At 30.4% G+C, this 13,304-nt stretch overlaps 1 protein-coding gene across 5 annotated transcripts in view; it reads right to left on the bottom strand.

Annotated features, from left to right (window-relative positions):
- The window catches only part of LOC143047438 (uncharacterized), a 134,252-nt gene extending 120,951 nt beyond the window's left edge, over positions 1 to 13,301 (bottom strand). For 3 of the 5 annotated variants that reach the window (XM_076220497.1, XM_076220499.1, XM_076220498.1), the window contains exons 1-4: positions 13,170 to 13,300; positions 9,533 to 9,764; positions 7,108 to 7,223; positions 278 to 345 (exon numbers count right to left, since the gene is read on the bottom strand). In XM_076220497.1, the coding sequence (XP_076076612.1) occupies positions 278 to 345; positions 7,108 to 7,223; positions 9,533 to 9,715 (367 nt within the window). In that variant the 5' untranslated portion in view covers positions 9,716 to 9,764; positions 13,170 to 13,300. Of the gene's footprint in view, positions 1 to 277; positions 346 to 3,584; positions 3,678 to 7,107; positions 7,224 to 9,532; positions 9,765 to 13,169 lie in introns of those variants that run through there. The other 2 variants (XM_076220501.1, XM_076220500.1) reach the window with 2 other exon arrangements.
- Positions 13,302 to 13,304: the final 3 nt, after the last annotated feature.

Below are 13,304 nucleotides of genomic sequence, written 5' to 3'. Positions count from 1 at the left end.
CCATCAATCTGAATATTAAAACCCTCCTCCCCCCAGAAAAACCAGTTCCAGGGTAAATGAAAACTCTTACCAGATTTTACAATGCCATTTACATTGACCAAACTTCAACAAACCTTTGTTATTACAGTTTATTTAATCACCCAGGTACTGAACAATATCTTATTAATATTATTAGCACTTGATGGAGTGTTGGTAAATAAAACTATTAATGGCACTACCAAATGCCATAAAAAATCAATACCAAGACAGATGCTATTACTTAAAATAGTTTTCTTACCTTTTGATAAACAGATAGGACCCTTTGATCTTCTTTCCAAACCATCTTCTTGGCTAGATTCATTCTCACTTAAAAAAAACATATATATAACTTGACATAGTATTTTTTGAAAAAAAAAGTTATTTTAATATTCTATTACATGTAATAAAATATTGAATATCAAATTGCTTGATACTGCTTAATTGCTTGAAATCAATTTGTAATTTTTTGTTTTGACTTGGACAGCCACATTTAAAATTTCAAATGGTCATTAAAAAAAGAAAGTCGTGACATCGACCGGAAGATGTAGATGTTCTTTCCAAAGCATCTTCTTGGCTAGATTCATTCTCAATTTAGAAAAGAACAAAACAATTTGATATGAGTTCAATGGAATGAAAAGCCCATTTCAACATCCTAGGTACTATAAACAAATATTAAAATGTCAAAACTAATGAATGTCAAATTGCTTTATACTGTTCTTAACAAAAAAATCTGGAGAAATCAATCACAATATCTACTTTTATTTTTAACTTGGACAATCATATCTAAATTCATATAGATTTGCTATCTATCAGGGAAGTTATACAAAGATTCTATGGCTTCTACAGGAGGATTAAGATAATACATCATTACAATAATAAGTATATAACATTGATTGATTGATTGTCAATTAGATTTTTTAATCATACATGTAGGTTTTCCAGGATTTCCACCTTCTTGCAATTTTCAAGATTATTTCAAAGCTGAAAACAACGATGTAGTTAACGTCAGGATTTATCTAGTTTTCAAGGTAGTACATGAAGATTTTAAATATTACATTAATGTTTTGAGAGGCTTATCTTCCAAAAGGGAAATGAAACCAACAACCTGGTATTATCAGTCACAATATTAAAATTCAAATTTGTTTAAGGACACAGAACAAAGCAAAACTCAAGGTAAAAGTTGTAAAAATTAACATTTGAAAATAGGCAAAAACTATATCATATTACACTTTTATAGCTAATGATATCGATTACTCTGTATAATACATCTACATAAACCGTATTTAATGATATAAAGTACACCTGTCTGTATGAATTTGATAGAATTTTGTAAAAAACTAATCCATTAAAAATCATAGCATTTATATCTACCATCACTCTAACAAAGTAAAACTTTATCAAGCAGAAAATGGTTTTTTCATAAACCATCATAAGATTTTTTTTTTCCGAGACAAAGTTCACAGGTGCACGTAAAAGGTAAAAACAAATATAGAGGAAATAGCTGCATTTATTTCTGCCCTTTAATCAATAGAAAGTTGATAATCAACCTGTTTATCAGCTATAGACCAAAAGAGGTTATATATCATGTATATAGACTTTTGTATATAGAAATTTAGACATCAATTATGTATCTACATAGAGAAACTGATATCAAAAAAATGTCAAGGTCCTGTACCACTTAAAAACGTTACAAACACTCAATCAAAAACAAGATGGAAAGGATGAATTTTAAGGCAATGTCGATTCATTTATTTTCCTGCAATCTTGGTTTGATGAAAAATTCTATTATCATGGATATTGACAGGGCCCCATAAAAAGTCGATGAACAATATATATTTATATAGCTCCATAAAGAAAGATGCTGACACCCTCCCCTCCCCCCCTTAAATCTGCCTCTGTTTTTTTTTATCAATATTAAAAACAAATATCCAATGAACTAATCTAATATGAATCAGTACACAAGCAAGTTGTTCATCTGTAAAAGTTAAAACTCTATTCTCTCTTTTAGAAATATCATGCAGTTCAACCAATTTCAAATTGCAAAGTTAGACTTGGGTAACTGTAGCATAAACCTGAACCATTATAAATGACCAAATGATATTTCTTGTTTCTATTAAGGTTTTAATTTTATATCTTCTCCAGTCATTGTGAACTTTATAAATAAAATTGACAAGAATTTTGGTTTTTAATTTTTGATAGCACTTGTCAATGCTTATTATATTATCATTCTCTAAAACAGACATTTTTTTGGTGTATATTTGTCTCATTGGGATTCATACAGCATCTCTACCCATATTATCAAATAAATCTGTTTGATATTTTAAAATAAAAAGTTTTACTAACCCCCAGAGAATGTAAACTGCCTCCCTGGTCTCCACCAGATTATCTTATTACACACAATATTTGTTTGTCATTATACATAGAAAAGGTGAATATATTAAGTTAAACTTAAATAAATATGACCTAACTCCATCCAATTAAAAATTCAATAAACCATAAAATCAAACAAGGATTTTAAATTCAAATAAAAGTAGCACCTTCTTTGTTTTATTTGTTTTTCGTCTATAGTTTTTTTTGTTCCTCCGACATTAAAATAAAATTTATTCAATTCAATGTGTTTCCGATATTTATTGAAGTCAATATTTTCATAGTGAGATTACGTTGAATAAAACATATTGATCTGTTCTTTTGTCTGAGTGATCTCTTGTCTTTATAAATAATCCCAGGGTTTAAAAAAGATAAAAGGACAGCATTCATTTGAAAAAATAACAATCATATCTAGTAACGCCATTTAATAAATTGCAATAGTATGACCTATTGACTTCTGTTTATAAAGTAAAAGTAAAACATTTTTTACGACTTGAAATAAGCCTCCTAAATTACAAGCTACAAGTCCCACTAAATATCAAATAAGGTTGGTTACCCCAAAATACATGGTGTAATTTATAGGCCAATAAATGAAGTTTCAAATTAGAAATTAAAATTTTCTTGAAACAAAATCAATCTTAAAGGGTAAAATAACTCATTCAAAATATCACAGATAAGGAAGGAAGCTCAAAAAAAGTTTGTGCATTCTTCATTTTCTTTGTTTTGTAAAAAGTTTTCCAGCACAGTTGTCCTATTATTTATAACTGAATGGTTTCAACCTGTCTGATCAATACATTTTGTTCAAATTATTCTGTTCATAATTTCAATTGACATATTCTACCCATAAATTCCATATAACATCCTGGTAAACATAGAGATTTAAAATACCATTACATTTCTAGTAGTTTTAGCATCACATCAATAACACATATTATCAATAGAAGAATATTTCAGATAACATCACATTCAAGCATTATTTAATCAGCATCCCATTTATATGTTGCTAAGCCCTGGGGAGAGCACTGATTGTACGAACATATTCATACCGAAATCACAAAAAAATCATCATTCTAAAATAATTTACCTATTATTAACAACTATGAAAAAAAAAAAATCTTCTTAAATTATTCTTTACTTCTTTTCACTCATTTAAATTTTTTTAACATGGTTTCTTTTTTAGGAAAGATAAAATAGTTTACCTTAAAAGAGGTTATATTCATCCCATTTCTTACGATTCCATTTTACCATATTACACGAAACATTCACACTGTAGAGCCTATTAAATCTAGAGTGCCCTTAATATCACTATAATTGTCAACATTATAAAAAGCCATAAATTTTCCCGTTAAAGGTAATTTTAGACCACTTGATCAAGTCGGAATTTTATTTTTAAAAGATTACGACAAACCAGGTAAAGGGCAGTCGTTTGTTTTGATCTAATAACCAGCCTCCTTATAAATGATATATATGTTTTATTAAGAATTCGTAACATGTAGATTTGACATAAATTATTGTTGTCGTTATGTCATTAGATAACTCCCACAACTTGAAGTTTTTATTGAGTTCTACATGATGAAAATAGTAATATACATATATAATTTTGATATTTATAATCGTAATGATTTATGTTTTATGGTAATACTCCCAATTTTTGTTTTCACATGGTCTGTAACTTGACATATACCATAACAGACTTTCAAATGTTTACTTATACCAAAATTATCAATACAGTTTGATGTTTAGTTAGAAAGTTGACAAGAATAATAATTACATTTCAGGATATTTGGGTTTGCATTGGCCAATGTTGGCTGCTATAAAAAAATGATTGGCAAAACAAAAATGTAAGCCATATTGTGACTTTATCAAACTTGAATAAAGGAAGGAACTTAAAAGTTGTTGTAGCCATACAGCACTAAATACTTGCTTCTAATAAATATGAATTAAAAAGGAAAAGTGAAGCAAACAAAACAAAAAAAAAGGGCAGGCATATATATAGGAGTCATTATTTTGTTTATACACTTTTTTTTTCATTATAGCAAAATGTATTGAGTGTAGGTAAGGTAATATCATTGGCTAGTTTGCCTGTTAGCTGAAACCCATGAAGTCATTATAAGGTTAACTATACTACCCTCCTTTCGGAGTAGACATACAGACAGATTGTTATATGTCGGACTAGTCAATGCTTTTTTTTGTTGAAATACTAAAAACACTCCCACTTAAAGTAAAGAAAAACAGGAAGAAGGTTTCTGGCAGATTTCAAAAGAGCTTACACATTCATGGCATTACATACACAGCTACTTTTGCATAGGTACTATTTCTGTACTAAAAATCTGTAGTACTGGAAATCTACTTTTAATATTCAGTACTATTTTGTTACTTTAAAAAAATTGTAATATTTAGGTACCTGTATTTTACAGTACTTAATTTGTACTTGAAATTTAGGTACTACAGATTTTTGGTTACTACCGTTACATTTTCAGCATTTTGAGTTTTTCTATTTCAAATCTCTTAAAATTATGATTTTCAAACATGCAATATTGTATAATTCATTTTAATTTATGTACCAAAATATTTAGTACAAATCAAGTACTGTAAAATACAAGTACCTAAATATTACAATAATTTTAAAGTAAAGAGATAGTACTAAATATTTAAAGAAATTTCCAGTACTACATATTTTAGTACAGAAATAGTACCTATGCAAAAGTAGCTGTGTATACAACTCATTTCTGCCAAACTGTTAACTAAATACGATAAATGACTGACCCGTGTTAAAGAAAGCCATATCTCTTGCTCGTATAAAACACCCTTGTAGATTTCGAAAAAGAGCAGGCTAATGCCGCTACAAGGCAGCACTCGCACCAGCAAAGTGGAAAGGGATTAACATAAGTTACAATAACTTGTTCCCAATCCACTATAAATAAATATGTTTAACCTAACTAAATACGAAGTATCTCTCTATGAGAGAACTTGAGAAAAAGGGTGATATAACATTTTTTTAAGTTCACTAAACATACTGAAAAATTTAAAGTATCATTAAACAGGCAGAATGTGTCTGAACAAGTTACAATTCATTAATTTTAAGCTGATGATCAAATATGAATTCATTCTATTCAGTAGTACAAGCAGAAAGTGTAACGGAAATATTTGTTGGATGAACAAAAGGAGAAACAGCCCCCTACTTAATATAACCCAAAACAAGAATAAGGCTAGAATAATATGACCTAGTGAAGCTACAATGTATATATACAGTGCAGAATAAATTTTCAACAAAATACATTTGAAGATATGCCTCAGCCTATACTATAGAAAGGTTGAGAGAATCTGTCCATTCAGCTTATTCCTAAAATAAATTTCATAAAATAAAATCTATGACATTTATAAGGGTAGAAAAGTTACATTCAAAGACTGATGAAATTATATTCAAATGATATTCAATTATTTAACAAACTTAATTCATTTATATTATTAACAATCCAACCAAAATCAATTTCCACTGTAACAGGTTGCTGTGTTCATTGCAAATGAAAAAAAATCAAAACTCAATAAGTTTTTAGTTCAAGAGTTTTATTTTCCTTGGCATTATATATATTTTTAACAGGCTCTTACTAGTAGATTATCATGATGTCAGATAAACTCATCATACATGTACATACCAGTATTAAAATTTTGTAATTAGGCCAACTGCTCGCATCAGAATCAGACAAAACCTTTAAAAGGGTCACTATTGACCTTCAAATCCATTAAAAAAAATGTTTATTATCTATCCATTTCAAAAGACTGCATAAACTTGATGTATCATTTTGGTTCTTGATTAGAGAACAGATTAAAAACTTGAATTATTTTTTTAATACAGTGTTGTTATCATTCTTAATGCGTGTGTGCACAGAAATCCAAATATCATTCATATATCATTTTAAAAAGTAGATAGGACAGTTTAAACTATAACTGTTTAATATAAATTTTCTATTTCTGTGGATTCATAATTGGATACCAATTTTTTTGGACTATGATTATGAATAACAAATTTTCTATAGGCTTGTATGCAGACTTAAGGAAGCTGGCTTGTCATGTTTTGTTTTTGTTTTTTTTGCCAGATTTTCGGAATCATCTGGTTTTATCCATTTGAATGTCTAGAAAAAAATTGCCCGGTGACCCCCATTTTTCTTTATGAAAATCTTTTACATATATAGTAATAAGCCTTCTGTAAAAGTCTGATAAAATTTTAATTACTTTTTAACAGTTTTTGAGAACTTCAACTTATCAATGATAAAGCTAAGAAAGTCAAGAGAGAATATTTTCCCGCCAAAATTTAAATGGCTCATATCTCAAAAACAACCATGGTGACCTATATAGTTTTTTTGCTCTTTGGATTCCTTAATTAATTCCCTATCAATATAAACTAGTGTTTTGAAAAGTTAATTACTTTGAAACTGAGAATATAAATGAATCCACAGTAATCTATTTTAATGGCATTTTGTCTGAAATATGACAATTAGATACCGACTATAACTGTTAGTGACTACCATGGTTACCCAAAACAAAATCCACATCAGCTATCAAAATTTCAGTCTTCACAATTAACCTCAAGCCCTACAGCCCAGGCCAGTTAACATGATGTCAAGGCAGAAATGTTTTACTACAGATGCCTTATGAGTCATGAAATTCTGATTTTGGGGATAGTGAGTTGAACATTTTCATGGGTATTGGTTTTCAGCTTACCTTCGCTTTCGAATAGCATCAATCCAATGGTACATTACTTGTCTGTAAGTTTCAATATTAACTTCATCTCCGCCTTCATTAAACAAATGTTCCAAATTCTGTAAGTCATCATCTTTCTAAAAGCAAATTGTTCATTTTTATTTTTTTTAAGTCTTGCAGTTAATGCATTCAATAGCACTTGCTAACAGCAACAATCTTATAAAATAGAACAGAGAGTTCCAATGTCCCCCATGGTGCTGTACCTGTGACAGCACTAACAAAACTGGACAGACTGACACCTGTTATTCTTACATGTATGTCCCCCACAAAATCGTGAGTGGGGGGTAAGCTGGGCAATAATCATAAATATTATCAATTTGGACTAATTTGATACTTTTCTGTTGTACTTTTAAAAACTGGTGTTGACAATAATTGCTTTCGTCATCAGCAATTTTTCCTTTTTACCAAGTCAATGGAACAGCAAGTTTTTTTTTACAAGAGAAGAAATTGAAGAACATAAACGATTGGTTTCTTAAACAATAGTGCACACGCTGAAATGTCGCGCCTTCTTTACTAATCATTGATATTATGTTGATAGTCCTAAATATAAAGCTTTATTACAAGTGTCACATAAACTTATCATTAACCAAGAAAACTAAAACAGTGACCAAGAAACCATGAAAATGAGGTCAAGGTCAGATGAACCATGCCAGGCAGGCATGTACAGCTAACAATTCTTCCATACAACAAATATAGTTGACCTTTTGCTTATAGTTTAAGAAAAACAGGGCAAAACACAAAAAAATTAACACTGAGCAATGAACCTTGAAAATGAGGTCAAGGTCAAATAAAACCTGCACTACTGACATATAGATCATAAAATAATTTTATATTTCCATACACCAAATATAGTTGATCTATTGCATATAAAATAATGGTACATGTATAAGGAAAAAGACCAAAACTCAAAAACTTAACTTTGACCACTGAACAATGAAAATGAGGTCAAGGTCAGACGACACCTGCCAATAAGATATATACACCTTACAATCATTCCATACACCAAATAAAGTAGACCTATTGCTTACAGTACATTTTTTTGTATACTATAAGAAACAGACCAAAACACAAAAACGTAACTAAAACTACTGAACCATGAAAATGAGGTCAAGTTCAGATGACACCTGCCAGTTGGACATGTACACCTTACAGTCCTTCCATACACGGAATATACTAGACCTTTTGCTTATAGTATCTGAGATATGGACTTGACCACCAAAACTTAACCTTGTTAACCACTGATCCATGAAATGAGGTCAAGGTCAAGTGAAAACAGTCTGATGGGCATGAGAACTTTGAAAGATAAGCACATACCAAATATAGTTATCATATTACTTATAATACTAATAACATTACAAAAAAAAACACTTTTTTTTTCAAGTAGTCACTGAACCATGAAAATGAGGTCAAGGACATTAGACATGTGACTGAGGGAAACTTCGTAATATGAGACATCCATATACAAAGTATGAAACATCCAGGTCTTCCACCTTCTAAAATATAAAGCTTTTAAGAAAAAGTTGCAGGCTTGACAAAAATACTGTGAAAGTATTGATTTTTCATATTGCAATTTGGTCCAAAGTTATTTCAGACAAAATTTTGATAAAGTAATAGATACCACAATTGTTTCTTTAATTGTATTCTCAGGTGTGAATTGAACAATATTAAAAAGGATCAAATTAATAGGATAAATGTGGCTCTTTAAATAAAACCAAACATTGTAGCTCTGGGAGGGAAGGAGCATTTCTCTTTGAAGTTTCACCACTTCTCCCTTTGGTTCTGAAGTAGTGTGAGCCCTGATGCACTAATTTTCATTTTTAACAGTTTCATTATTTCCAGCATATAACAGAACTCTTAAATTTATTATCCTAACAAGTGTAGAGGAAACTGTCACTGGTGTTTATAATTTATGCATAACAAGAATGTATCCATAGTACACAGATGCCCCACTCGCACTATTATTTTCTATAATCAGTGGACCGTGAAATTATGGTAAAAATCTCATTTGGTATTTAAATTAGAAAGATCATTAGATCATATCATAGGGAACATGTGGACTAAGTTTCAAAGTGATTAGTCTTCAACTTCATCAAAAACTACCTTGACCAAAAACTTTAACCTGAAACAGGACAGACAGACGAACGAATGCACAGACCAGTAAACTTAATGCCCTTTACTATCGTAGGTGGGCCATAAAAATATTCTGAATCATCAACCACAATTAATATACAATGCTCTTTGGTCTAGTTGTTACATGCACATTTGTATCTCTTTGACATTTTCCCCATTTCCATTCTCAATTTTATGTACATGTAGATCTGCATATTTAATTTTTTTATCTCCACTTTAAACAAATGTTAAATACAGTTTATCTACAATATAATACCTCACTTATTGCACTAGATGTGAATTTAAGATATTCAATCAAATTAGAAACAGGCACAACTCCGGCTTTCTTTACGTCACATGTTAAAAATAGACTGTCTAATAAATCCTCCTCCGTAAAATGCTGACTATGGTTAAAATCCTCTCCTGATGAATTCATTTCATAATCCTCATCAGTGTCCATTTGTAAAACATAATGTATATGGTACTTTCTTTTCTAGGATAATTTTGTTCTGAAACATGAAGACACTTTTATCATGTTTATTGTATTAAAAAGTATCCTTCCTTGAAACATACAGATTTGCAATAAATGCATAGCAACATCACATTACTAATAATTAATCTAGTAACCTTTTTAATTTTAAAATGTTTGCTTTGCATTATAAATTTTCATAGAATGATTTTCTTCCAAATAACAATTGTTCAAATTTTTTGTTGACTTTTCAATTTCGTAGATCATTAAACTCCACTTTTATTTTAAATTTCACCACAATATAAACCACCGTGCTTATAACAAGTAATTACAGGTGTTTGGTTTCCTGTTTACATCAAATTGTTGATAGTGACATTATTCTAGCACTTTTACCACTCCAGGCAATAAGTATCTAAACGGTGCATACTATTTCCTAAGTATCGGTATGGAAAACTAATAGATCACCTTACAAAGACGGAATAATTGAATACTAAGTCATACATCAATCATTGATAATCATTAATTAATATTATTACATGTAAGAACTGTTAAGACTTTATTGATTCCCCAGGTTATGAGCATTATGATACTATATACTAAACAGAAGAATGAACTTTATTGAATTTTGAAGTTAATTATTGGTTAATAAAATTACATATTTGAAAAAACATGAAAATCATATATATATAATAATGAATAATAAATAAGTTTTAAAGGCAAGTATTGATAAATTAATTGAAAATATGGATTAACAAGATGTTGGGTATATGTTTTGTTCAAGATATCATTTTGTACAATTACAAATTATAATTTGTTTTTTGACTTTGTACAAAAAGTGCTTGATCAAATACAATTTGTACAATTTTTTTGGAACAAATAATAATTTGTGCAAAATGATGAACTGGTACACAACATACATTTCTTGTCAAGAGACAGAAACCAACAAAATAAATAACAAAACTAGAGGCTCTTTAGAGCCTGTGTAGCTCACCTTGGTCTATGTGAATATTAAACAAAGGATGCAGATGGATTCATGACAAAATGGTGTTTGTACTGAACATTCTTGCTGCTTACAATTATCTTTATCTATAATTAACTTGGCCTGTAGTTTCAGTGGAAAATGTTCGTAAAAATTTACAAATTGTATGAAAATTGTTAAAAATTGACTATAAAGGACAATAACTCCTAAGGGGGTCAATTGACCATTTTGGTCATGTTGACTTATTTGTAGGTCTTACTTTGCTGTAAAAAAATGTACATTATTGCTGTTTACATTTTATCTCTTTCTATAATAATATTCAAGATAATAACAAAAAACGGCAAAATTTCCTTAAAATTACCAATTCAGGGGCAGCAACCTAACAAGGGGTTGTCTCATTCATCTGAAAATTTCAGGGCAGATAGATCTTGACCTGATAAACAATTTAACCTCAGTCAGATTTGCTCTAAATGCTTTGATTTCAGAGATATAACAGTCTGCGCCAAAAACTTTTTCATCTACTAATCCGGACAATAAATATCAAAACTTGTCCTTATATGACTAGGCCAAAAAAAAATATATGTCTGTTTCCTGCTTCCAAGGCAAATAAATCAGGGTCGGTAGGTCGGGATTTTTTTTTTTTTTTTACACTCCCTGTCAGATTTGCAGTCGGTTAAATGTCATGTTTGGTTAGGGTCCTGTACCCCAAAATGATTTAATCCCTTTAAAGAAGCTTTAATTGAATAATCCTCCCAGTGCTGACATTTTTTAAAATTTTATTGTAGCATTTGTGCTGGGAGCAGCCATTTTGATTATTTGGGCATAGTAAAATACGGATCTGGATCGGACCGGAAATGAATTTTTCCGACGGGAAACGATTTTTTTCCGGATTTGAATAAAAAGATCTAGGGTCGGGGGGTTTGAGTCAGGGTCGGTCGGGAAACAGGAAACAGACATATATTTTTTTTTGGCCCTATATAAAATTTTGAAAATTTTCACTAGTCCGAATCAATTTTTACTAGTCTGGGGCATCCGACTAGTGGCTAACGGTGCACACTGTATAAGCCAAAAACTGCAATTTACCCCTATGTTCTATTTTTAGCTGTGGCAGCCGTCTTAGTTGGATGGCAAGGTCACAGGAAACATTTTTAAAACTAGATACCCCTAAGATGATTGTGGCCAAGATTGGATTAATTTGGCCCAGTAGTTTCAGAGAAGATTTTTGTAAAAGATAAACAAGATTTACGAAAAATGGTTAAATATTGACTATAAAGGGCAATAACTCCTAAAGGGGTCAACTGACCATTTCAGTCATGTTGACTTATTTGAAAATCTTACTTTGCTGAACATTATTCATGTTTACAGTTTATCTCTATCTATAATAAACAGCAAAATTTCCTTAAAATTACCAAATCAGGGGCAGCAACCCAACAACGGGATTCATCTGAAAATTTCAGGGCAGATAGATCTTGACCTGATCAACAATTTTACCCCATGTCAGATTTGCTCTAAATGCTTTGGTTTGTATGATGTATTTTTAGCCATGGCGGCCATCTTGGTTGGTTGGCCGTGTCACTGGACACATTTTTTAAACTAGATACCCCAATGATGATTGTGGCCAAGTTTGGTTTAATTTGGCACAGTAGTTTCAGAGAAGATTTTTGTAAAAGTTAACGACGACGGACGCAAAGTGATGAGAAAAGCTCACTTGCCCCTTCGTGCCAGGTGAGCTAAAAATGAAAATTTTGTCTTATGAATAACCATGATAAAAACATAGCCCTTTTCATTGGAAAAATTTGGTTGATTATATAGGGAATCATTGAAGCATGACTGGAGTAGCCCCCCCCCCTTTTTAGGTTAGTCAGCGGGGCCCCCCTTAGGACTTAGAAGTTCTGGAGCCGCCACTGTCAAAAAATATAAAAAAAAATTATGATTGAATTGTGCATTATTTGCTTATTGCATTGCTTAATTTTCTTCTCTCAACTCTAGTGTTATTTATCGAAGTTATCTGATTTATGTTTTTATTCATTTATAAATTATGACAAAAAAAAAAAACAATAAAAAAAAAAAGACAAAATAATTTCAATTTAGAATAGAATAGAATGGAATATCTTTTATTTCTATAACAGGTACCCTCAAAGGGCATAGTGGATATACATATATGACAATAAAAAGTTACAAATTTATGTTGTACAAGGCTGCATCATACATGTTCATGTATAAAAAAGTTTTAAAATCCACAAATTTCACTATTTTTACAAAGCATAATGATATTTCTCAGTAATGAAGTCATTAAAAATATTTCTTATTTACATGTTTATATTATAACATGATAAACTGCACACATTTGCGTGTTCAGGCTCAAGTTTTTTTTTACAATGTTGTAAAAAGGTGTTTTCATATGAAATTAAAGGGGAGTTTGTGAAAGGCGAAACACTTTTGATTTCAGACTTTAGTAGACTTTACTTTATACAGTTCCTCCGGTCAATTATCGTTTAATATGCTGATTTATTCGTCTATTTTTTTTTCTGCTGCAGTCAAACTGTCGCGCGCTGTGATGCTGGATGACATCCGGTCAGGATAAAAATTAGAATTGATCAA

This window comes from Mytilus galloprovincialis, chromosome 10 (assembly GCF_965363235.1).
Source record: "Mytilus galloprovincialis chromosome 10, xbMytGall1.hap1.1, whole genome shotgun sequence".
NCBI classification, from domain to species: Eukaryota; Metazoa; Mollusca; class Bivalvia; order Mytilida; family Mytilidae; genus Mytilus; species Mytilus galloprovincialis.
The sequence above is the reverse complement of the archived record's forward strand: the minus strand, read 5'-3'. Positions and strand labels throughout refer to the sequence as shown.